Below are 23412 nucleotides of genomic sequence, written 5' to 3'. Positions count from 1 at the left end.
TTTTGACATTTTTGCGCCAAAAATGTTGGCGTTACCGGATGTGGCGTCATTTTTGGCGCTAAAAGCATTTAGGCGCCAAATAACGTCTTTTTTGGCGCCAAAAAATATGGGCGTCATTATTGTCTCCACATTATTTAAGTCTCATTGTTTATTTGCTTCTGGTTGCTAGAAGCTTGTTCACTGGCATTTTTTCCCATTCCTGAAACTGTCATTTAAGGAATTTGATCAATTTTGCTTTATATGTTGTTTTTTCTTTTACATATTGCAAGATGTCTCAGATTGATCCTGAATCAGAAGATACTTCTGGAAAATCGCTGCCTGATGCTGGATCTACCAAAGTTAAGTGTATTTTCTGTAAACTTGTGGTATCTGTTCCTCCAGCTGTTGTTTGTAATGAATGTCATGACAAACTTGTTAATGCAGATAATATTTCCTTTAGTAATGTTACATTACCTGTTGCTGTTCCATCAACATCTAATACTCAGAGTGTTCCTGTTAACATAAGAGATTTTGTTTCTAAATCCATTAAGAAGGCTATGTCTGTTATTCCTCCTTCTAGTAAACGTAAAAGGTCTTTTAAAACTTCTCATTTTTTAGATGAATTTTTAAATGAACATCATCATTCTGATTCTGATAATGATTCCTCTGGTTCAGAGGATTCTGTTTCAGAGGTTGATGCTGATAAATCTTCATATTTATTCAAAATGGAATTTATTCGTTCTTTACTTAAAGAAGTCTTAATTGCATTAGAAATAGAGGATTCTGGTCCTCTTGATACTAAATCTAAACGTTTAAATAAGGTTTTTAAATCTCCTGTAGTTATTCCAGAAGTTTTTCCTGTCCCTGATGCTATTTCTGAAGTAATTTCCAGGGAATGGAATAATTTGGGTAATTCATTTACTCCTTCTAAACGTTTTAAGCAATTATATCCTGTGCCATCTGACAGATTAGAGTTTTGGGATAAAATCCCTAAGGTCGATGGGGCTATCTCTACTCTTGCTAAACGTACTACTATTCCTACGGCAGATAGTACTTCCTTTAAGGATCCTTTAGATAGAAAAATTGAATCCTTTCTAAGAAAAGCTTACTTATGTTCAGGTAATCTTCTTAGACCTGCTATATCTTTAGCGGATGTTGCTGCAGCTTCAACTTTTTGGTTGGAAGCTTTAGCGCAGCAAGTAACAGATCATAATTCTCATAGCATTGTTAATCTTCTTCAACATGCTAATAATTTTATTTGTGATGCCATCTTTGATATCATTAGGGTTGATGTCAGGTATATGTCTCTAGCTATTTTAGCTAGAAGAGCTTTATGGCTTAAAACTTGTAATGCTGATATGTCTTCCAAGTCAACTTTGCTTTCCCTTTCTTTCCAGAGTAATAAATTATTTGGTTCACAGTTGGATTCCATTATTTCAACTGTTACTGGGGGGAAAGGAACTTTTTTACCACAGGATAAAAAATCTAAAGGTAAATTTAGGTCTACTAATCGTTTTCGTTCCTTTCGTCACAATAAGGAACAAAAGCCTGATCCTTCCCCTACAGGAACGGTATCAGTTTGGAAACCATCTCCAGTCTAGAATAAATCCAAGCCTTTTAGAAAGCCAAAGCCAGCTCCCAAGTCAACATGAAGGTGCGGCCCTCATTCCAGCCCAGCTGGTAGGGGGCAGATTACGATTTTTCAAAGAAATTTGGATCAAATCGATTCACAATCTTTGGATTCAGAACATTGTTTCACAAGGGTAGAGAATAGGCTTCAAGATAAGGCCTCCTGCAAGAAGATTTTTTCTTTCCCGTGTCCCAGTAAATCCAGTGAAGGCTCAAGCATTTCTGAAATGTGTTTCAGATCTAGAGTTAGCTGGAGTAATTGTGCCAGTTCCAGTTCTGGAACAGGGGCTGGGGTTTTACTCAAATCTCTTCATTGTACCAAAGAAGGAGAATTCCTTCAGACCAGTTCTGGATTTAAAAATATTGAATCATTATGTAAGGATACCAACATTCAAAATGGTAACTATAAGGACTATTCTGCCTTTTGTTCAGCAAGGGCATTATATGTCCACAATAGATTTACAGGATGCATATCTGCATATTCCGATTCATCCAGATCACTATCAGTTTCTGAGATTCTCTTTCCTAGACAAGCATCACCAGTTTGTGGCTCTGCCGTTTGGCCTAGCAACAGCTCCAAGGATTTTTACAAAGGTTCTCGGTGCCCTTCTGTCTGTAAGCAGAGAACAGGGTATTGTGGTATTTCCTTATTTGGACGATATCTTGGTACTTGCTCAGTCTTCACATTTAGCGGAATCTCATACGAATCGACTTGTATTGTTTCTTCAAGAACATGGTTGGAGGATCAATTTACCAAAAAGTTCATTGATTCCTCAGACAAGGGTAACCTTTTTAGGTTTCCAGATAGATTCAGTGTCCATGACTCTGTCTCTGACAGACAAGAGACATCTAAAATTGGTTTAAGCTTGTCGAAACCTTCAGTCTCAATCATTCCCTTCGGTAGCCTTATGCATGGAAATTCTAGGTCTTATGACTGCTGCATCGGACGCGATCCCCTTTGCTCGTTTTCACATGCGACCTCTTCAGCTCTGTATGCTGAACCAGTGGTGCAGGGATTAAACAAAGATATCTCAATTAATATCTTTGAAACCGATTGTACGACACTCTGACGTGGTGGACAGACCACCATCGTTTAGTTCAGGGGGCTTCTTTTGTTCTTCCGACCTGGACTGTGATTTCAACAGATGCAAGTCTGACAGGTTGGGGAGCTTTTTGGGGGTCTCTGACAGCACAAGGGGTTTGGGAATCTCAGGAGGTGAGATTACCAATCAACATTTTGGAACTCCGTGCAATTTTCAGAGCTCTTCAGTCATGGCCTCTTCTAAAGAGAGAGTCGTTCATTTGTTTTCAGACGGACAATGTCACAACTGTGGCATATGTCAATCATCAAGGAGGGACTCACAGTCCTCTGGCTATGAAAGAAGTATCTCGAATACTGGTATGGGCGGAATCTAGCTCCTGTCTAATTTCTGCGGTTCATATCCCAGGTATAGACAATTGGGAAGCGGATTATCTCAGTCGCCAAACGTTACATCCGGGCGAATGGTCTCTTCACCCAGAGGTATTTCTTCAGATTGTTCAAATGTGGGGACTTCCAGAAATAGATCTGATGGCTTCTCATCTAAACAAGAAACTTCCCAGGTATCTGTCCAGATCCAGGGATCCTCAGGCGGAGGCAGTGGATGCATTGTCACTTCCTTGGAAGTATCATCCTGCCTATATCTTTCCGCCTCTAGTTCTCCTTCCAAGAGTGATTTCCAAGATTCTAAAGGAGTGCTCGTTTGTTCTGCTGGTGGCTCCAGCATGGCCTCACAGGTTTTGGTATGCGGATCTTGTCCGGATGGCCACTTGCCAACCGTGGACTCTTCCATTAAGACCAGACCTTCTATCGCAAGGTCCTTTTTTCCATCAGGATCTCAAATCCTTAAATTTGAAGGTATGGAGATTGAACGCTTGATTCTCAGTCATAGAGGTTTCTCTGACTCTGTGATTAATACTATGTTACAGGCTCGTAAATCTGTATCTAGGAAGATATATTCTCGAGTCTGGAAGATTTACATTTCTTGGTGTTTTTCTCATCATTTTTCTTGGCATTCTTTTAGAATTCCTAGAATTTTACAGTTTCTTCAGGATGGTTTGGATAAAGGTTTGTCTGCAAGTTCCTTGAAAGGACAAATCTCTGCTCTTTCTGTTCTTTTCCACAGAAAGATTGCTAGTCTTCCTGATATTCATTGTTTTGTACAGGCTTTGGTTCGTATAAAACCTGTTATTAAGTCAATTTCTCCTCCTTGGAGTTTGAATTTGGTTCTGGGGGCTCTTCAAGCTTCTCCGTTTGAACCTATGCATTCGCTGGACATTAAATTACTTTCTTGGAAAGTTTTGTTTCTTTTGGCCATCTCTTCTGCTAGAAGAGTTTCTGAATTATCTGCTCTTTCTTGTGAGTCTCCTTTTCTGATTTTTCATCAGGATAAGGCGGTGTTGCGAACTACTTTTAAAATTTTACCTAAGGTTGTGAATTCTAACAACATTAGTAGAGAAATTGTGGTTCCTTCATTGTGTCCTAATCCTAAGAATTCTAAGGAAAGATAGTTGCATTCTTTGGATGTAGTTAGAGCTTTGAAATATTATGTTGAAGCTACTAAAAATTTCCGAAAGACTTCTAGTCTATTTGTTATCTTTTCCGGTTCTAGGAAAGGTCAGAAGGCCTCTGCCATTTCTTTGGCGTCTTGGTTAAAGTCTTTGATTCATCATGCTTATGTCGAGTCGGGTAAAACTCCGCCTCAAAGGATTACAGCTCATTCTACTAGGTCAGTTTCTACTTCCTGGGCGTTTAGGAATGAAGCTTCGGTTGATCAGATTTGCAAAGCAGCAACTTGGTCTTCTTTGCATACTTTTACTAAATTCTACCATTTTGATGTGTTTTCTTCTTCTGAAGCAGTTTTTGGTAGAAAAGTACTTCAGGCAGCTGTTTCAGTTTGATTCTTCTGCTTATAATTTGTTTTTTTCATTATAAGATTTAAACTTTGTTTTGGGTGTGGATTATTTTCAGCGGAATTGGCTGTCTTTATTTTATCCCTCCCTCTCTAGTGACTCTTGCGTGGAAGATCCACATCTTGGGTATTCATTATCCCATACGTCACTAGCTCATGGACTCTTGCTAATTACATGAAAGAAAACATAATTTATGTAAGAACTTACCTGATAAATTCATTTCTTTCATATTAGCAAGAGTCCATGAGGCCCACCCTTTTTTGTGGTGGTTATGATTTTTTTGTATAAAGCACAATTATTCCAATTCCTTATTTTTTTTATGCTTTCGCACTTTTTTCTTATCACCCCACTTCTTGGCTATGCGTTAAACTGATTTGTGGGTGTGGTGAGGGGTGTATTTATAGGCATTTTGAGGTTTGGGAAACTTTGCCCCTCCTGGTAGGAATGTATATCCCATACGTCACTAGCTCATGGACTCTTGCTAATATGAAAGAAATGAATTTATCAGGTAAGTTCTTACATAAATTATGTTTTTTATCACAATGGGTCTGATGTTAGTGATGGTTTCTTTTTGGTTATGTGGTTTATATGCCACTCCTATTTATTGCTCTTTGATCATCTTACCCTTGTTTAAGAAAGGAAAGTGTAGGCTTTATTGTTAACTGTCAAAGAGACACCAAAGTGTGGGTGTCCTTCCTCTTTGTATTACTTTAATTATAGTCTGTCATGTGAACTCCTTGTTTGAAAGAGGAGGCATAGTTTGACAGAAACTGATGTCTTATAGGAAATAACGTGCCATTTGTGATAATCAGAGGGTCACATAACTCCTTAGTCAAAAAAAGTAGAAAGAGATATTCCAGTGAGCAATTAATTTGCCTACCTTGTTGCAAGCTAGTTTAGTTAACTGTGATATCTATGCAGAAATATCATTCTGTGCTCAGCATGTTATCTGTTTCAGAACCCAGAATGCTGTATTATGGTGATTGGAGTGCCCAATGTTGGAAAATCATCTCTGATCAACTCCATGCGTAGGCTACACTTAAAGAAAGGTGCGTGCCCAAGTAACCCCCCCCCCCTTTATCTCATATACCAATCAATAAGCATCTGTTATGCAGTATTTGTGTTGTGCATGAATATAACATTCTGTTTATATTGGTTTAGCTCTGTGTATTCTTTGTAGACTTGCGCTTTATGGGCGAATCCTCTAGGTTATACAGTGCAAGTTTTCTAGCTTATTTCTAGCTTTGGAAATCCATTCACGTGGCTTAATGTAGCTTTTACTTATTACCATAAAGATCTATATGCACCGTGTTCTAATATGAATTCTCTTTTTCATCAGGAAAAGCCTCTAGAGTTGGAGGAGAGCCAGGAATAACTCGCTCTGTGATGTCCAAAATCCAGGTTGGTATAAGGTCCAGTATTCTGATTATCTCTATAGCAACACAATGATCTCAAGACTTCAGAAGTCTCAATTAGTGGTTGTCAGCAGCTGATCCACACGTTAACTTTGGTCTTTGAGATTTTTATAATTTTTTTTTATTGATTATTGCTATGAAGATCTGGGGGAAGAAGAATGGGGAAACTGTTTTATGTGAATTTCTTAAGAGGTATTAAGTTTAAATAATGTTCACGTTGTCCTATAGAAAAGCTGATGATTATTGGACCAATTGATCCAGATCTTTTAATATTGTGTTAATAGTTTTATTATTGATTCTTTCATTTAATTCTATTGTTATTCCATCATACAGATCTCAGAAACTCCTCTAATCTATCTCCTGGATACACCTGGAGTTATGTCTCCTCACATTGAGTCTGTTGAGACTGGTATGAAGCTGGCTTTGTGTGGTAAGCAAGATGTAAAGTCAGAGATTTCTATATATACTTATATATATATATTATACTAACCCTTAAAAGGACAAAATACTCAGACAAGCAGCTGTGAAGATGCCATTATATTCCAATATACTTCAGGAATGCCCTTTCAAATTGGCTGGTCTCTCTCTTCCACCCTGCCGGGGTGGTTGGTTTCTGTTGCTGCTTCTTGTTTGCATAACAAAATATTGCATTACTGACATTTTTCTGTCATCGGTTGCGGTGTCAACAGGCAAAAAACGCTGTTTTAAGTGACAAAATAAAGTTAAAGGATATTTTTGTACACAAGTTAATAAATTCCAGAAGATAAAATGTATCATTGGGAACACATTTAAGTGGGAGGGATTTTACAGTTACTGTGTCTTTAGAGAGAAACTATTTGGATAAAAAGGTAGTTTAATCACTTTAGTAGCTATGTTTTTGAATTATAGTGTATGTTCAAAAATAGTTACTCAGCACAAATGTGAAGACAAATGCTTATAAGGTATTTTTTATTTTCCTTTCTGTAGGTACTATTCTTGATCACTTGGTGGGAGAGGATATCATTTCAGATTACCTGCTATATACACTGAACCATCACCAGCAACACAGGTGAGATGGAACTAGTCGGTTGCAGTTATGTAGTTCTATCAATTTCTCAAACTTTGAAGAGATATGGTCATCCAACTTCTCCCCTGCAAATTTAGATGGGAATATAAAATAATACATTGTGTATATAAAACAAACACTGTAATATACTTTCATTATTTATTTTGTCCCCTTTTCCTGTAATTCCATTCTGAAATTGTGAGCTTTTCAGTTCCTGTTAGAAGTGGAAGTGCAGAACACTGTTATATTCCACACAGCCATTGGCTGCACACTCCAGTGACCTATTTATAACTGTGCTGATTTCCGGCATTATAAATTCATCCTTAAGTCCTACAACTCTGTGCTCAGCCTGGCCAAACAAGTATTTTTCCTCCCTTGTGTCATCTCATGCATCCAACCCCAGAAAGCTGTTCTCAACCTTTAACTCCCTTCTACGTCCGCCTGCACCCCCGCCCACTACCAACCTCACTGCTCAGATTATTGCTGATCACTTCAAAAATAAAATTGACACCAATTGGGTAAGAGATCTGCACCTCACACCCTTCAAACCCAGCAATCCTACCCACCCCTTCTATTAACAAAACTCTATGCTACTTCCCCCCTGTAACAGAGGAAGAAGTCTCTGTACTCCTATGCTTGGCTCATCTCACAACCTGCCCACTTGACCCTATTCCTTCACAACTTCTTCCCTCTCTTTCTCTGCTTCACTAACCCCTACCCTAACTCATTTAACCAATCTCTCACCGCTGGCACATTTCCGGATCCATTCAAGCATGCGTCAATCATACCAATCCTAAAAAAGCCCTCGCTTGACCCCTCAACTCCTTCTAACTACGACCGGTCTCTTTACTTCCCTTTGCTTCAAAATTATTGGTACGACTGGTCTACAATCGGCTAATTCCATTTCTCACAACTAACTCTTTACTTGATCCACTACAATCTGGTTTCCGCCCTAAACACTCAACAGAAACTGCCCTTGCTAAAGTAACAATGACCTGTTATCAGCTAATGCAAAAGGCCACTAATCCTTTACTAATTCTTCTTGACCTATCCGCTGCTTTTGACACAGTCGACCATCCTCTCCTCCAAAAAATACTACATTCATTTGGCATCCGAGACACAGCCCTCTCCTGGTTTGCCTCATATCTCTCAAACCGCTCGTTTTCAGTTTCTTTTAACAACATATCTTGCGATCCTATGCCTCTCTCAGTTGGAGTACCGCAAGGCTCTGTCTTTTCTCTCTCTATACATCCTCCCTTGGAAAACTTATAGCCTCCTTTGGATTCCAGTACCACTTATATGCTGATGATACCGAAATCTATCTTTCCTCTCCTGATATCTCTCCCTCTTTACTCAACCAGATTTCCAACTGCCTCTCTGCAATTTACTCTTGGATGTCTTCACACTACCTCCAACTCAATCTGTCCAAAACTGAGCTGCTTCTTATTCCCCCCCCTCTTCGAGACATCCAACACCTGACATTTCTCTGACAGTTGGAGACTCTATTCTCAACACCTCACCCCCCAGGTTTGCTGTCTTGGGGTCACACTAGACTCAAAGCTCACATTCAACCCACATATACAAGCGCTTACCAAATCCTGCCGTTCACACCTATGCAACATTTCCAGAATTTGTCCCTTCCTTACTCAAAAAACAACAAAAATACTTATTCATTCCCTCATTTTGTCACGCATTGATTACTGCAACCTAAATGGCCTTCCAAAACACCACCTCTCCTCCCTCCAATCTATTATGAATGCTTTAGCTAGACTCATCCACCTAAGTCGCCGATCTACATCAGCGACTCCGCTCTGCCAGTCTCTACACTGGCTCCCCATACACTCCAAAATACAGTTTAAAGTATTAACCCTAACTTACAAAGCACTAAACAGTCTAACTCCCAACTATATTTCCTCTCTTATCGTGATCAACCTCTGACCTACGTCTCTCCACTCCTGTTATCTCTACGTCCCACTCCCGCCTCCAAGACTTCACACGTGCTGCTCCTGTCCTCTGGAACGTCTCTACCCCGCTCCATAAGACTGTCTCCAACCTTGTATAGCTTCAGACGCTCCTTGAAAACCCACCTATTCAGAGAGGCGTACCATATCTCCTCCATCCCTCATCCGAACCAAACTAATACATGAACTGCCTGACTCACTACTGCAACTACAACTGATGTAACAAGCTACCCTAACCTTATGTCTCTGCACCCTAAACCTGTAGACTGTGAGCTCTCCGGAGCAGGGCCCTCTTCCTCCTGTACCAGATTTGTTTAGTTTTATGTTTTGTATTTTTAACAAAATGTTGTCATTGTATACCCCTATCATTGTACCCAGCGCTACGGAATTTGGTGGCGCTATACAAATAAATAATAACTGTCCCTAATTGGCTACAGCAGAGAAGGTAACCTTAAGTTACAACATGGCAGCTCCCATATTTTGCATTTATTTAGTGTTTAAGGTCACTGGGAGTCATTGACCCCCTTACTTCACATATTAAAATCCAAAAACCCAATTTGGCAAAAATCTATCTGTATATATAAAAATACAGAACTGAAACTCTTAATGTTAAACCTTACTAATTATTACCAGTCTCTGAAGTAACGTGAATTCAAATGTTAAGAAGAAGGCCCAAAACTATAATAAGAAATATTTATTATGACAAAAATGTTCAGCGTATTAACAATATACAGCCAATTAAATTTTTTTTGTGTGTAAGAGAATCCAACCCCAGCTTTTATGGCCCTTTTATTCTCAGTAAAAATCAGAAAGTCCTGAATGTATTCCATTAGCGTAACTATTGCGCAGGCACACTTAATTTACCTGCAAGGTGGTCCAATAAAGTCTTTAGGCCACACAGAATGTTTTGATATCAAACACCATGTGTTTTCCATTCTTTATTGTTTCAAGGCATTAATATTTATAAAAGTATATTTCTTTGCAAGGCTAGTTATCCTCTTAATGACCTCAGATCTTTGTATTGGTGACATATTGTTTTCAATCAACTATGTCAAGTTTTTTTTATTGCATTTAAAGGCAGGTATCGGGCTCTGGAAATTCTTTGGGATGTAGATCTTACAAAGAGTGCCCTAAATATTATTTATGTTTGTTTTCTAAGAGAATTCCCAAGTTAAAGGGATACTAAACCCAATTTCTTCTGTTAAGTGTGATCAGTCCACGGGTCATCATTACTTGTGGGATATTATCTGCTCCCCTACAGGAAGTGCAAGAGGATTCACCCAGCAGAGTTGCTATATAGCTCCTCCCCTCTACGTCACCTCCAGTCATTCTCTTGCACCCAGCAACTAGATAGGTCGTGTGAGAGGACTATGGTGATTATACTTAGTTTTATATCTTCAATCAAAAGTTTGTTATTTTAAAATAACACCGGAGTGTGTTATTACCTCTCTGGCAGAGTTTGAGGAAGAATCTACCAGAGTTTTGCTATGATTTTAGCCGGAGTAGTTAAGATCATATTGCTGTTTCTCGGCCATCTGAGGAGAGGTAAACTTCAGATCAGGGGACAGCGGGCAGATGAATCTGCATAGAGGTATGTAGCAGTTTTTATTTTCTGACAATGGAATTGATGAGAAAATCCTGCTATACCGATATAATGTCATGTATGTATACTTTACACTTCAGTATTCTGGGAGAATGGTAATTCACTAGAATTACACTGTAAGAAAGACATAAAGCTGTTTAATAACTAGAGATTATGTTTAACGTTTTTGCTGGAATGTAAAATCGTTTTCATTTACTGAGGTACTGAGTGAATAAATGTTTGGGCACTATTTTTCCACTTGGCAGTTGCTTAAATCTGTTTTTTTTCTGTCAGTTTCTGTTCTCCCTCACTGCTGTGTGTGTGGGGGAGGGGCGCTTTTACTATGCATCAAATATTTCAGTCAGCACAGCAGAGCTGTGAGAATTATAGTTTGACTGAGATAAAAACGTTTATTCTGTAATTTGTTTCCTGCTTTCAGAAATTGTTATCTTTGCTAATGGGATTAAACCTTTGCTAAAGTTGTGCTTTTTCAGATCCAATGGATAAAAAATTAGAGGGTTACCTTAAGAAAATGTTTGTTCAACAAGGGTTTATATTGCAACCTCTTGCATGTATTGCGCCTGTCACGGCTGCAGCAGCATTTTGGTTTGAGTCTCTGGAAGAGACACTTCAATCATCCACACTAGATGACATCACACACAAACTTAAATTCCTTAAGTTAGCTAATTCATTTATTTCAGATGCCGTAGTACATTTAACTAAACTTGCGGCTAAAAATTCAGGATTCGCCATTCAGGCACGCAGAGCTCTGTGGCTGAAATCCTGGTCAGCTGATGTTACGTCTAAATCTAAATTGCTTAATATTCCTTTCATAGGGCAGACCTTATTCGGGCCCGGCTTGAAAGAGATTATTGCTGACATTACAGGAGGTAAAGGTCATGCCCTGCCTCAGGACAAGGCCAAAGCCAAGGCTAGACAGTCCAATTTTCGTTCCTTTCGTAATTTCAAAGCAGGAGCAGCATCAACTTCCTCTGCACCAAAACAGGAAGGAGCTGTTGCTCGCTACAGACAAGGCTGGAAACCTAACCAGTCCTGGAACAGGGGCAAACAGGCCAGAAAACCTGCTGCTGCCCCTAAGACAGCATGAATTGAGGGCCCCCGATCCGGGACCGGATCTAGTGGGGGGCAGACTTTCCCTCTTCGCCCAGGCTTGGGCAAGAGATGTTCAGGATCCCTGGGCGTTAGAGATCATATCTCAGGGATACCTTCTGGACTTCAAATCCTCTCCCCCAAGAGGGAGATTTCATCTGTCAAGGTTGCCAACAAACCTAACAAAGAAGGAAGCGTTTCTACGCTGCGTACAAGATCTTTTATTAATGGGAGTGATCCATCCAGTTCCGCGGTTGGAACAAGGACAAGGGTTTTACTCAAATCTGTTTGTAGTTCCCAAAAAAGAGGGAACCTTCAGGTCAATCTTGGATTTAAAGATCCTAAACAAATTCCTAAGAGTTCCATCGTTCAAGATGGAAACTATTCGAACAATTTTGCCCATGATCCAAGAGGGTCAGTACATGACCACAGTGGATTTAAAGGATGCTTACCTTCACATACCGATTCACAAAAGCCATTACCGGTATCTAAGGTTTGCCTTTTTAGACAGGCATTACCAGTTTGTAGCTCTTCCATTCGGACTGGCTACGGCTCCAAGAATCTTCACAAAGGTTCTGGGCACTCTTCTGGCGGTACTAAGACCGCGAGGAATTTCAGTAGCTCCGTACTTAGACGACATACTGATACAAGCTTCAAGCCTTCAAACTGCCAAATCTCATACAGAGATAGTACTGGCATTTCTAAGGTCGCATGGATGGAAAGTGAACGAAGAGAAAAGTTCTCTCTTTCCACTCACAAGAGTTCCCTTCCTGGGGACTCCGATAGATTCTGTAGAAATGAAGATTTACCTGACAGAGGACAGGTTAACAAAACTTCAAAGTGCATGCCGTGTCCTTCATTCTATTCAACACCCGTCAGTAGCTCAATGCATGGAGGTAATCAGACTAATGGTAGCAGCAATGGACATAGTTCCTTTTGCACGCCTACATCTCAGACCACTGCAACTGTGCATGCTAAGTCAGTGGAATGGGGATTACTCAGATTTGTCCCCCACTCTAAATCTGAATCAAGAGACCAGAAATTCTCTTCTATGGTGGCTTTATCGGCCACATCTGTCCAGGGGAATGCCATTCAGCAGGCCAGACTGGTCAATTGTAACAACAGACGCCAGCCTACTAGGTTGGGGCGCTGTCTGGAATTCTCTGAAGGCTCAGGGACTATGGAATCAGGAGGAGAGTCTTCTTCCAATAAACATTCTGGAATTGAGAGCAGTCCTCAATGCTCTTCTGGCTTGGCCCCAGTTAACAACTCGGGGGTTCATCAGGTTCCAGTCGGACAACATCACGACTGTAGCTTATATCAACCATCAGGGAGGGACAAGAAGCTCCCTAGCAATGATGGAAGTATCGAAGATAATTCGCTGGGCAGAGTCTCACTCTTGCCACCTGTCTGCAATCCACATCCCGGGAGTGGAGAACTGGGAGGCGGATTTCTTAAGTCGTCAGACTTTTCATCCGGGGGAGTGGGAACTTCATCCAGAGGTCTTTGCCCAAATACTTCGACGTTGGGGCATAACAGAGATAGATCTCATGGCGTCTCGACAGAACGCCAAGCTTCCGCGCTACGGGTCCAGATCCAGGGATCCGGGAGCGGTCCTGATAGATGCCTTGACAGCACCATGGACCTTCAGGATGGCTTATGTGTTTCCACCTTTCCCGATGCTTCCTCGATTGATTGCCAGAATCAAACAGGAGAAAGCATCAGTGATTCTAATAGCGCCTGCATGGCCACGCAGGACTTGGTATACAGATCTGGTGGACATGTCATTCTGTCCACCTTGGTCGTTACCTCTGAAACAGGACCTTCTGATTCAGGGTCCTTTCAAACATCAAAATCTAACTTCTCTGAAGCTGACTGCTTGGAAATTGAACGCTTGATCTTATCAAAGCGTGGTTTTTCTGAGTCAGTTATTGATACCTTAATACAGGCTAGGAAGCCTGTTACCAGAAAGATTTACCATAAAATATGGCGTAAATACCTATATTGGTGCGAATCCAAAGGTTACTCTTGGAGTAAGGTTAGGATTCCTAGGATATTGTCTTTTCTACAAGAAGGTTTAGAAAAGGGGTTATCCGCTAGTTCCTTAAAGGGACAGATCTCAGCTCTGTCCATTCTGTTACACAAGCGTCTGTCAGAAGTTCCAGACATTCAGGCTTTTTGTCAGGCTTTGGCCAGGATTAAACCTGTGTTTAAAGCTGTGGCTCCACCATGGAGTTTAAACCTTGTTCTTAACGTTTTACAGGGTGTTCCGTTTGAACCCCTTCATTCCATTGTTATAAAGTTGTTATCTTGGAAAGTTCTATTTTTAATGGCTATTTCCTCGGCTCGAAGAGTCTCTGAGTTATCAGCCTTACATTGTGATTCTCCTTATTTGATTTTTCACTCGGATAAGGTAGTTCTGCGTACTAAACCTGGGTTCTTACCTAAGGTAGTCACTAACAGGAATATCAATCAGGAGATTGTTGTTCCATCCTTGTGCCCAAATCCTTCTTCGAGGAAGGAACGTCTTTTGCACAATCTGGATGTAGTTCGTGCCCTTAAATTTTATTTACAGGCAACTAAAGATTTTCGACAAACGTCTTCCCTGTTTGTCGTTTACTCTGGTCAGAGGAGAGGTCAAAAAGCTTCTGCTACCTCTCTCTCTTTTTGGCTTCGTAGCATAATTCGTTTAGCTTATGAGACTGCTGGACAGCAGCCTCCTGAAAGAATTACAGCTCATTCCACTAGAGCTGTGGCTTCCACTTGGGCCTTTAAGAATGAGGCCTCTGTTGAACAGATTTGCAAGGCTGCAACTTGGTCTTCGCTTCATACTTTTTCCAAATTTTACAAATTTGACACTTTTGCTTCCTCGGAGGCTATTTTTGGGAGAAAGGTTCTTCAGGCAGTGGTTCCTTCTGTATAAAGAGCCTGCCTATCCCTCCCGTCATCCGTGTACTTTTGCTTTGGTATTGGTATCCCACAAGTAATGATGACCCGTGGACTGATCACACTTAACAGAAGAAAACATAATTTATGCTTACCTGATAAATTCCTTTCTTCTGTAGTGTGATCAGTCCACGGCCCGCCCTGTTTTTTAAGGCAGGTAAATATTTTTTAAATTATACTCCAGTCACCACTACACCCTTGGCTTCTCCTTTCTCGTTGGTCCTTGGTCGAATGACTGGAGGTGACGTAGAGGGGAGGAGCTATATAGCAACTCTGCTGGGTGAATCCTCTTGCACTTCCTGTAGGGGAGCAGATAATATCCCACAAGTAATGATGACCCGTGGACTGATCACACTACAGAAGAAATGATCTAATTTGCATCAGAGAATGACGTAAATTGGAAAGCTGTTTAAAAAAAGGGAATGTCAATTTAGATGAATCAGTGCCCGGTTTTTAATAATCCTATTAAAAACAAGGGCACTTTTAATTCATCAACATTTACATTTCACTCGTTTTCTTCAAATACCTTTTAATCTTCACAGCCGCTCCAGCGATTCCCCCGGTCGTCAAAGCCTCTTCATACGTCAGAAATGACGAATCGGTCATCCTCCAATCACGGCTCCCCCCCCCCCCCCCCCCTGGAGGAATCATGGCCTGAGGCAACGCCGTTATTGGAGGAAGCCGGATTCGTCATTTTGGACCCGCGAAGAGGGCTTGCGACGGGCGGAGGAAGCATTGCAGCGGATGTCCTGATTAAAAGGTAAGTATTTGAAGAAAACAAGTGAAATGTAAATTTTGATGAATTAAAGTGCCCTTGTTTATAGGATTAATAGGATTATTAAAAACCGGGCACTGATTCATCTAAATTGACCTTTAGTTTAAATGAAAATGTGAGGTTTAATGTCCCTTAACATGATGATGCAGATGTATCCGTACACATTATGTCTCAAAGGTTTAAACCCATCTGTGTGCTTAATCTGAATAAGAAAGCAAACTTTCTAATAGATGTTTGCCTATAAGCATTTATAGCTAAATTTATTCTAATAAATCAGAGTTTTATGAGTCTTTTTCTTTAATGTGTTGGGGTAATTCATTATTTATGTACTTCTGTTAGTACAGTGTATTATCATGACTGTCTATACCATTGCTTTAAGGTATGTGGAGAAGTATGAGCTGGAGGGCCCCTGCTCAAACAATGAGACCCTGCTCAAAAAAATTGCCATAAAGCTGGGCAAGACACAAAGGGTGAAGGCTCTTACAGGGGTAGGTAAGTAACAAGACACATGAGTTACGCTTGTTAAAGCCTGAACAGGCTGAACTGCATCACCGCAAATTACTGATTGTGTGGAAATATTTCAGTAACAGTAGGTTGTTTTAATACTTGTCTCTCTTCTGACAGGAACACCTTAGGATTTTTATATAAAATGTTTGATTATGTGTAATGATTTGCAATATATTTACATTATTTATTTTCTCCCCTTTTCATGCAATTTAGCTCTGCAAATTTAGCAATGTCTAATCCCCAGAACTTGATGGCAAATGGTGGGTGGAGTTTGGCTATTGAAAATAATTGCAATAAAAAGGATGTTAATTAGTTTTAAAAACGTTAAAGGGACACTGAACCTAATTTTTTTTTCTTTTGTGATTCAGATAGAGCATGCAATTTTAAGCAACTTTCTAATTTACTCCTTTTATCAATTTTCTTCGTTCTCTTGCTATCTTTATTTGAAAAAGAAGGCATCTAAGCTTTTTGTTGGGTTCAGAACTCTGGACAGCACTTTTTTATTGGTGGATGTTTGGTTGTTCACCAAAAATTGGCCGGCATCTAAGCTTAAATTCTTGCATTTCAAATAAAGATACCAAGAGAATGAAGAAAATTTGATAAGTAGAGTAAATTAGAAAGTTGCTTAAAATTTCATGCTCTATCTGAATCACGAAAGAAAAATTTTGGGTTCAGTGTCCCTTTAAGACTTGACTGATGTTATTCTATAGCAGCACAACAGAAATGTCAATATATTTATTTATATCCAGCAGTGTATAACAATACATAACCAAAAAGAATAAAAGGAAACATTGTTTGTCTTTTGCGCCACGCAGGGCCCATTGTCATATACCATATACAAAGAAAATAGAAACATTCAATTATATGCTTATTGATACTTCATAAACAATTCATGATTATACACAACGCTGGGTTTTTACCTCTTTATGTAAATCATAACCCGTACCCCCAAAAAAAAAAAAAAAAAGAAGAAGAAAGGAGAAGGAAAAAAAAACAGGGGGATAGGAAATAATATAGTGCTGCTCATCCTTTAAGTGTTCTCCTTAGTTATACAGCCACTTCTCTAGCCTCACTCCATTGATATGGTATTCTTTCTTCCAAAACCAATGTTAGGAAGGGTTACAAATTTTTTAGTGGGGTTATAAATTGTCTTTGTCTATCTAATGGCCATTCTAATAATTTTAGCCATTTGTCAAAATATCTTCTAAGATTTATCTCTTTTGTTAATTTATTATCATACAATTCTGACCTCATTTGTAAATTTATTAATTTTGGAAATTCAGCCAGGGCAGGCACCTTTCTTTGTTTCCAGTTTTTAAATATTAAATTTCGTACTGCCATTATGGCAGTATTAACTAGTTGTCTGTCTCCTGGTCGTACTTGATCCTGATATAAAAAAAAAAGATCATAAAGGGAGTGAGTTCAATCCGTAGCTCAACATATTTATTCAACCAATAATTCACCTTCCCCCAAAGTTGCATAACCCTAGGACATGACCAAAGGCAGTGAAATAGATCTGCCCTCTCCGCATTACATTTATAGCAACCAATTTTGGCTTCCTCACATACCCACTTGTTCACCCTATCCGGTGTTAAGTAATAATTGTTAATAATCTTCCAATGGGCCTCCCTCCAGCTAATTATAGTTGTAGCTGCTATATTTAAATTTATACTCTTCCTAACTTCTTCCTCCTGAATATTTGGGAAATATTTTTTAAACTTCTCCTTGATTTTGCCCAAGTGATTTGTGCCTAATTTTGCATATAGCATATCATGCCAGTATGCTACTGATCTGATACCGGCCTTATATAACTTGAGCCCTGCCTCTAATTCTTGCAGCTTCCATCCTGGCTCACTTAATTGTGATAATGCTATAATAAAACTTCTAGCCTGGAGATAGGCATAGAAGTTCCTTTGAGGAAGTTGATATTTCTCAGCAATCTTACTATACAGTTGTATATTATTTGTACCCTCTATTAAAAGCTGTGAGAAATATATGATTCCTTTCCTGTGCCATTCTCTAAATACTGCATTATATAGACCGGGAGAAAAGGCTGGAGTTCCCATAATGGGAAGATATTGTGATTTTCTAAAATCTACCCCCATTATCTTGCAGTATTTTTGCCATGCCAGTATTATATTTGAGAATGTTATTGTCTGTTTGATATTTTCTGGTAGCTTAGCATAGACATGATGTAGGACAGATTTCAGCCTAAAAGGTGCTATCAATTCTGTCTCTATGTCATAATATGTAACATATTGTGCCTCCGTTAACCAGTCTATCCCATATTTCGCCATCGTAATCCAATTATAATATTGTATGCTTAGCAGGGACATGCCACCATATCTTTTAGGTATAGTTAATCTAACTAGAGATACCCGTGGTCTCATCTTACCCCAAATGAACCCTGTGCATGCCTTATTAAATTTAAAGATATCTTGTCTAGAGATAAATAATGGTAGATTTTGCAACAGAAACAACAAACGCGGGATTTTTTTTTTTTTTGATAAGCATAATTTTGGCAGAAAATGAAAGAAAATACATATTCCATCTTTGTAATTCAGTATGTAATTTAGAGAAATAGTCTGTATAATTGAGGTTATACCATCCATGTGGGTCATTTCCCAATATAATTCCTAAATAATTCATCTTCGCCACTTCTCGGAACGGGTGCTCAGTATAACTGTTTCTATTTTTCTTAATCCACAGAATTTCGGATTTCTGGTTGTTGACCTTATAACCCGTAAATTTGCTAAAATGATTAATAATCTCCAGACTCTTTGGAATATTCACTTTAGAATCACTTAAGAACAATATAATATCGTCTGCATATAACGACACTACTACGTTTTACTTGCCTAATTTGATGCTGCTTATTTTTTCTGTAAGATAGATTGCATGTGGCTCTAATGCGATGTTAAAAAGGAGTGGGGATAATGGGCAACCCTGCCTAGTTCCTCTTTGTAAGGTTATATAGGATGTAAGTGCCCGATTTACTAATAATTGTGATCGTGGTGTTTTATATATTAGTTTAATTAAATTTACCAAGTTACCAGAAAAACCAAACTGCGTTAGAGTAGTCATCATATGATCCCAAATTATGGAATCGAACGCCTTTTCCGCGTCATTTGTTATTAGTGCAAGATCTGTTTTACAATATAATTTTGTTTTGTGGAATTTATTATAATAATGTTCAATAGTTAATAAAACTCTGCGCATATTCCTGGCCACCTTCCGACCTGGCATGAATCCAGTCTGGTCTGGATGTATTAATCCACCCACTACTTTCTTAAGTCTATCTGCGATAATAGCCATCAGAAGTTTGTAGTCATTATTAAGTAGAGATATGGGTCTATAAGAACCCATATCTTCTGTTTGTTTACCTTTTTTGTGTATTAGTGTAATTACAGAATCAGAGAAATAACACAATTTATGCTTACCTGATAAATTTATTTCTCTTGTGGTGTATCCAGTCCACGGATCATCCATTACTTGTGGGATATTCTCATTCCCAACAGGAAGTTGCAAGAGGACACCCACAGCAGAGCTGTCATATAGCTCCTCCCCTCACTACCATATCCAGTCATTCGACCAAAAACAAGCAGAGAAAGGAGAAACCATAGGGTGCAGTGGTGACTGTAGTTTAAATTTAAAAATTAGCTGCCTTAAATGACAGGGCGGGCCGTGGACTGGATACACCACAAGAGAAATAAATTTATCAGGTAAGCATAAATTGTGTTTTCTCTTGTAAGGTGTATCCAGTCCACGGATCATCCATTACTTGTGGGATACCAATACCAAAGCTAAAGTACACGGATGAAGGGAGGGACAAGGCAGGTACTTAAATGGAAGGTACCACTGCCTGTAAAACCTTTCTCCCAAAAATAGCCTCCGAAGAAGCAAAAGTATCAAATTTGTAGAATTTTGAAAAAGTATGAAGCGAAGACCAAGTCGCCGCCTTGCAAATCTGTTCAACAGACGCCTCATTTTTAAAGGCCCAGGTGGAAGCCACAGCTCTAGTAGAATGAGCTGTAATCCTTTCAAGAGGCTGCTGTCCAGCAGTCTCATAGGCTAAGCGGATTATGCTTCTTAGCCAAAAAGAAAGAGAGGTTGCCGAAGCCTTTTGCCCTCTCCTCTGTCCCGAGTAAACAACAAACAAAGCAGATGTTTGTCGAAAATCTTTAGTAGCTTGTAAATAAAACTTTAAAGCACGAACCACGTCCAGATTATGTAATAAACGTTCCTTTGAAGATGGATTAGGACACAAGGATGGAACAACAATCTCTTGATTGATATTCTTGTTAGATACCACCTTAGGTAAAAACCCAGGTTTGGTACGCAGGACTACCTTATCCGTATGGAAAATCAGATAAGGAGAATCACATTGTAAGGCAGATAACTCTGAGACTCTACGAGCCGAAGAAATAGCTACCAAAAAAGGAACTTTCCAAGATAAAAGTTTGATATCTATGGAATGAAGAGGTTCAAATGGAACTCCTTGAAGAACCTTAAGAACCAAATTTAAGCTCCATGGCGGTGCAACAGGTCTAAACACAGGCTTGATTCTAACTAAAGCCTGACAAAATGCCTGAACGTCTGGAACATCTGCCAGACGCTTGTGCAAAAGAATAGATAGAGCAGAAATCTGTCCCTTTAAGGAACTAGCTGACAATCCTTTTTCCAAACCATCTTGGAGAAAGGATAATATCCTGGGAATCCTGACTTTACTCCATGAGTAACCCTTGGATTCACACCAATAAAGATATTTACGCCATATTTTATGATAAATTTTCCTGGTGACAGGCTTTCGTGCCTGTATTAAGGTATCAATGACTGACTCGGAGAAGCCACGCCTTGATAAAATCAGGCGTTCAATCTCCATGCAGTCAGTCTCAGAGAAATTAGATTTGGATGGTGGAAAGGACCCTGAAGTAGAAGGTCCTGTCTCAGAGGCAGAGTCCATGGTGGAAAGGATGACATGTCCACTAGATCTGCATACCAGGTCCTGCGTGGCCATGCAGGCGCTATTAAAATCACTGATGCTCTCTCCTGCTTGATCTTGGCAATCAGTCGAGGGAGCAGAGGAAACGGTGGAAACACATAAGCCAGGTTGAAAGACCAGGGCGCTGCTAGAGCATCTATCAGCGTCGCCTTGGGGTCCCTGGACCTGGATCCGTAACAAGGAAGCTTGGCGTTCTGTCGAGACGCCATGAGATCCAGTTCTGGTTTGCCCTAGCGATGAATCACTTGTGCAAACACCTCCGGATGGAGTTCCCACTCCCCCGGATGAAAAGTCTGTCGACTTAGAAAATCCGCCTCCCAGTTCTCTACACCTGGGATATGGATAGCTGATAGGTGGCAAGAGTGAATCTCCGCCCAGCGAATTATCTTTGAGACTTCTAACATCGCTAGGGAACTTCTTGTTCCCCCTTGATGGTTGATGTAAGCCACAGTCGTGATGTTGTCTGACTGAAATCTGATGAACCTCAGAGTTGCTAACTGAGGCCAAGCTTGAAGAGCACTGAATATCGCTCTTAGTTCCAGAATGTTTATTGGAAGGAGAGACTCCTCCTGAGTCCACGACCCCTGAGCCTTCAGGGAATTCCAGACTGCACCCCAGCCTAGGAGGCTGGCATCTGTTGTCACAATTGTCCAATCTGGCCTGCGAAAGGTCATACCTTTGGACAGATGGACCCGAGATAGCCACCAGAGAAGAGAATCCCTGGTCTCTTGATCCAGATTTAGTAGAGGGGACAAGTCTGTGTAATCCCCGTTCCACTGACTGAGCATGCATAGTTGCAGCGGTCTGAGATGTAAGCGTGCAAACAGCACTATGTCCATTGCCGCTACCATTAAGCCGATTACTTCCATACACTGAGCCACCGAAGGGCGCGGAATGGAATGAAGAATACGGCAGGAATTTAGAAGCTTTGATAACCTGGACTCCGTCGGGTAAATTTTCATTTCTATAGAATCTATCAGAGTCCCTAGGAAGGAAACTCTTGTGAGTGGGGATAGAGAACTCTTTTCCTCGTTCACTTTCCACCCATGCGACCTCAGAAATGCCAGTACTATGTCCGTATGAGACTTGGCAATTTGGAAGTTTGACGCCTGTATCAGGATGTCGTCTAAATAGGGGGCCACCGATATGCCCCGCGGCCTTAGGACCGCCAGAAGCGACCCTAGAACCTTCGTGAAGATTCTTGGGGCTGTAGCTAATCCAAAGGGAAGAGCTACAAACTGGTAATGCCTGTCCAGAAAGGCAAACCTGAGAAACCGATGATCTTTGTGTATCGGAATGTGAAGATAAGCATCCTTTAGATCCACTGTAGTCATATATTGACCCTCCTGGATCATGGGTAGGATGGTACGAATAGTTTCCATCTTGAATGATGGAACTCTGAGGAATTTGTTTAAGATCTTTAGATCCAAAATTGGTCTGAAGGTTCCCTCTTTTTTGGGAACCACAAACAGATTTGAGTAAAAACCCTGTCCCTGTTCCTCTTTTGGAACTGGATGGATCACTCCCATAACTAGGAGGTCTCGTACACAGTGTAAGAATGCCTCTCTCTTTATCTGGTTTGCAGATAATTGTGAAAGGTGAAATCTCCCTTTTGGGGGAGAAGCTTTGAAGTCCAGAAGATATCCCTGGGATATAATTCCCAACGCCCAGGGATCCTGAACATCTCTTGCCCACGCCTGGGCGAAGAGTGAAAGTCTGCCCCCCACTAGATCCGTTACCGGATAGGGGGCCGTTCCTTCATGTCTTAGAGGCAGCAGCAGGTTTTTTGGCCTGCTTACCTTTGTTCCAGGTCTGGTTTGGTCTCCAGACCGTCTTGGACTGAGCAACAGTTCCCTCTTGTTTCGCATTAGAGGAAGTTGATGCCGCACCTGCCTTGAAGTTTCGAAAGGCACGAAAATTAGACTGTTTGGCCCTTGATCTGGACCTGTCCTGAGGAAGGGCATGACCTTTTCCTCCAGTGATATCAGCAATAATCTCCTTCAACCCAGGCCCGAATAGGGTCTACCCCTTGAAGGGAATGTTAAGCAGCTTAGATTTTGAAGTCACGTCAGCTGACCATGATTTAAGCCATAGCGCTCTGCGCGCCTGTATAGCAAAACCAGAATTCTTAGCCGTTAGTTTAGTTAAATGAACAATGGCATCAGAAACAAAAGAATTGGCTAGCTTAAGTGCCCTAAGTTTGCCAAGTATGTCATCCAATGGAGTCGCTACCTGTAAGGCCTCTTCCAGAGACTCAAACCAGAACGCCGCAGCAGCAGTGACAGGAGCAATGCATGCAAGGGGCTGTAGGATAAAACCTTGTTGAATAAACATTTTCTTAAGGTAACCTTCTAACTTTTTATCCATTGGATCTGAAAAAGCACAACTGTCCTTGACAGGGATAGTAGTACGCTTTGCAAGAGTAGAAACTGCTCCCTCCACCTTAGGGACTGTCTGCCATAAGTCCCGTGTGGTGGCGTCTATAGGAAACATTTTTCTAAAAATAGGA

At 40.4% G+C, this 23412-nt stretch overlaps 1 protein-coding gene across 2 annotated transcripts in view; it reads left to right on the top strand.

Moving 5' to 3' along the window:
• MTG1 (mitochondrial ribosome associated GTPase 1) overlaps positions 1–23412 on the top strand; it is a 57176-nt gene that overhangs the window by 21656 nt on the left and 12108 nt on the right. Inside the window, exons 6-10 of one of the 2 annotated variants that reach the window (XM_053692172.1) lie at positions 5519–5609; positions 5900–5961; positions 6309–6405; positions 6942–7023; positions 15774–15882. In XM_053692172.1, the coding sequence (XP_053548147.1) occupies positions 5519–5609; positions 5900–5961; positions 6309–6405; positions 6942–7023; positions 15774–15882 (441 nt within the window). Of the gene's footprint in view, positions 1–5518; positions 5610–5899; positions 5962–6308; positions 6406–6941; positions 7024–15773; positions 15887–23412 lie in introns of both variants that reach the window. The other variant, XM_053692171.1, reaches the window with a different exon arrangement.

This window comes from Bombina bombina, chromosome 9, assembly GCF_027579735.1.
Source record: "Bombina bombina isolate aBomBom1 chromosome 9, aBomBom1.pri, whole genome shotgun sequence".
In the NCBI taxonomy this organism is placed as follows: domain Eukaryota; kingdom Metazoa; phylum Chordata; class Amphibia; order Anura; family Bombinatoridae; genus Bombina; species Bombina bombina.
The sequence above is the reverse complement of the archived record's forward strand: the minus strand, read 5'-3'. Positions and strand labels throughout refer to the sequence as shown.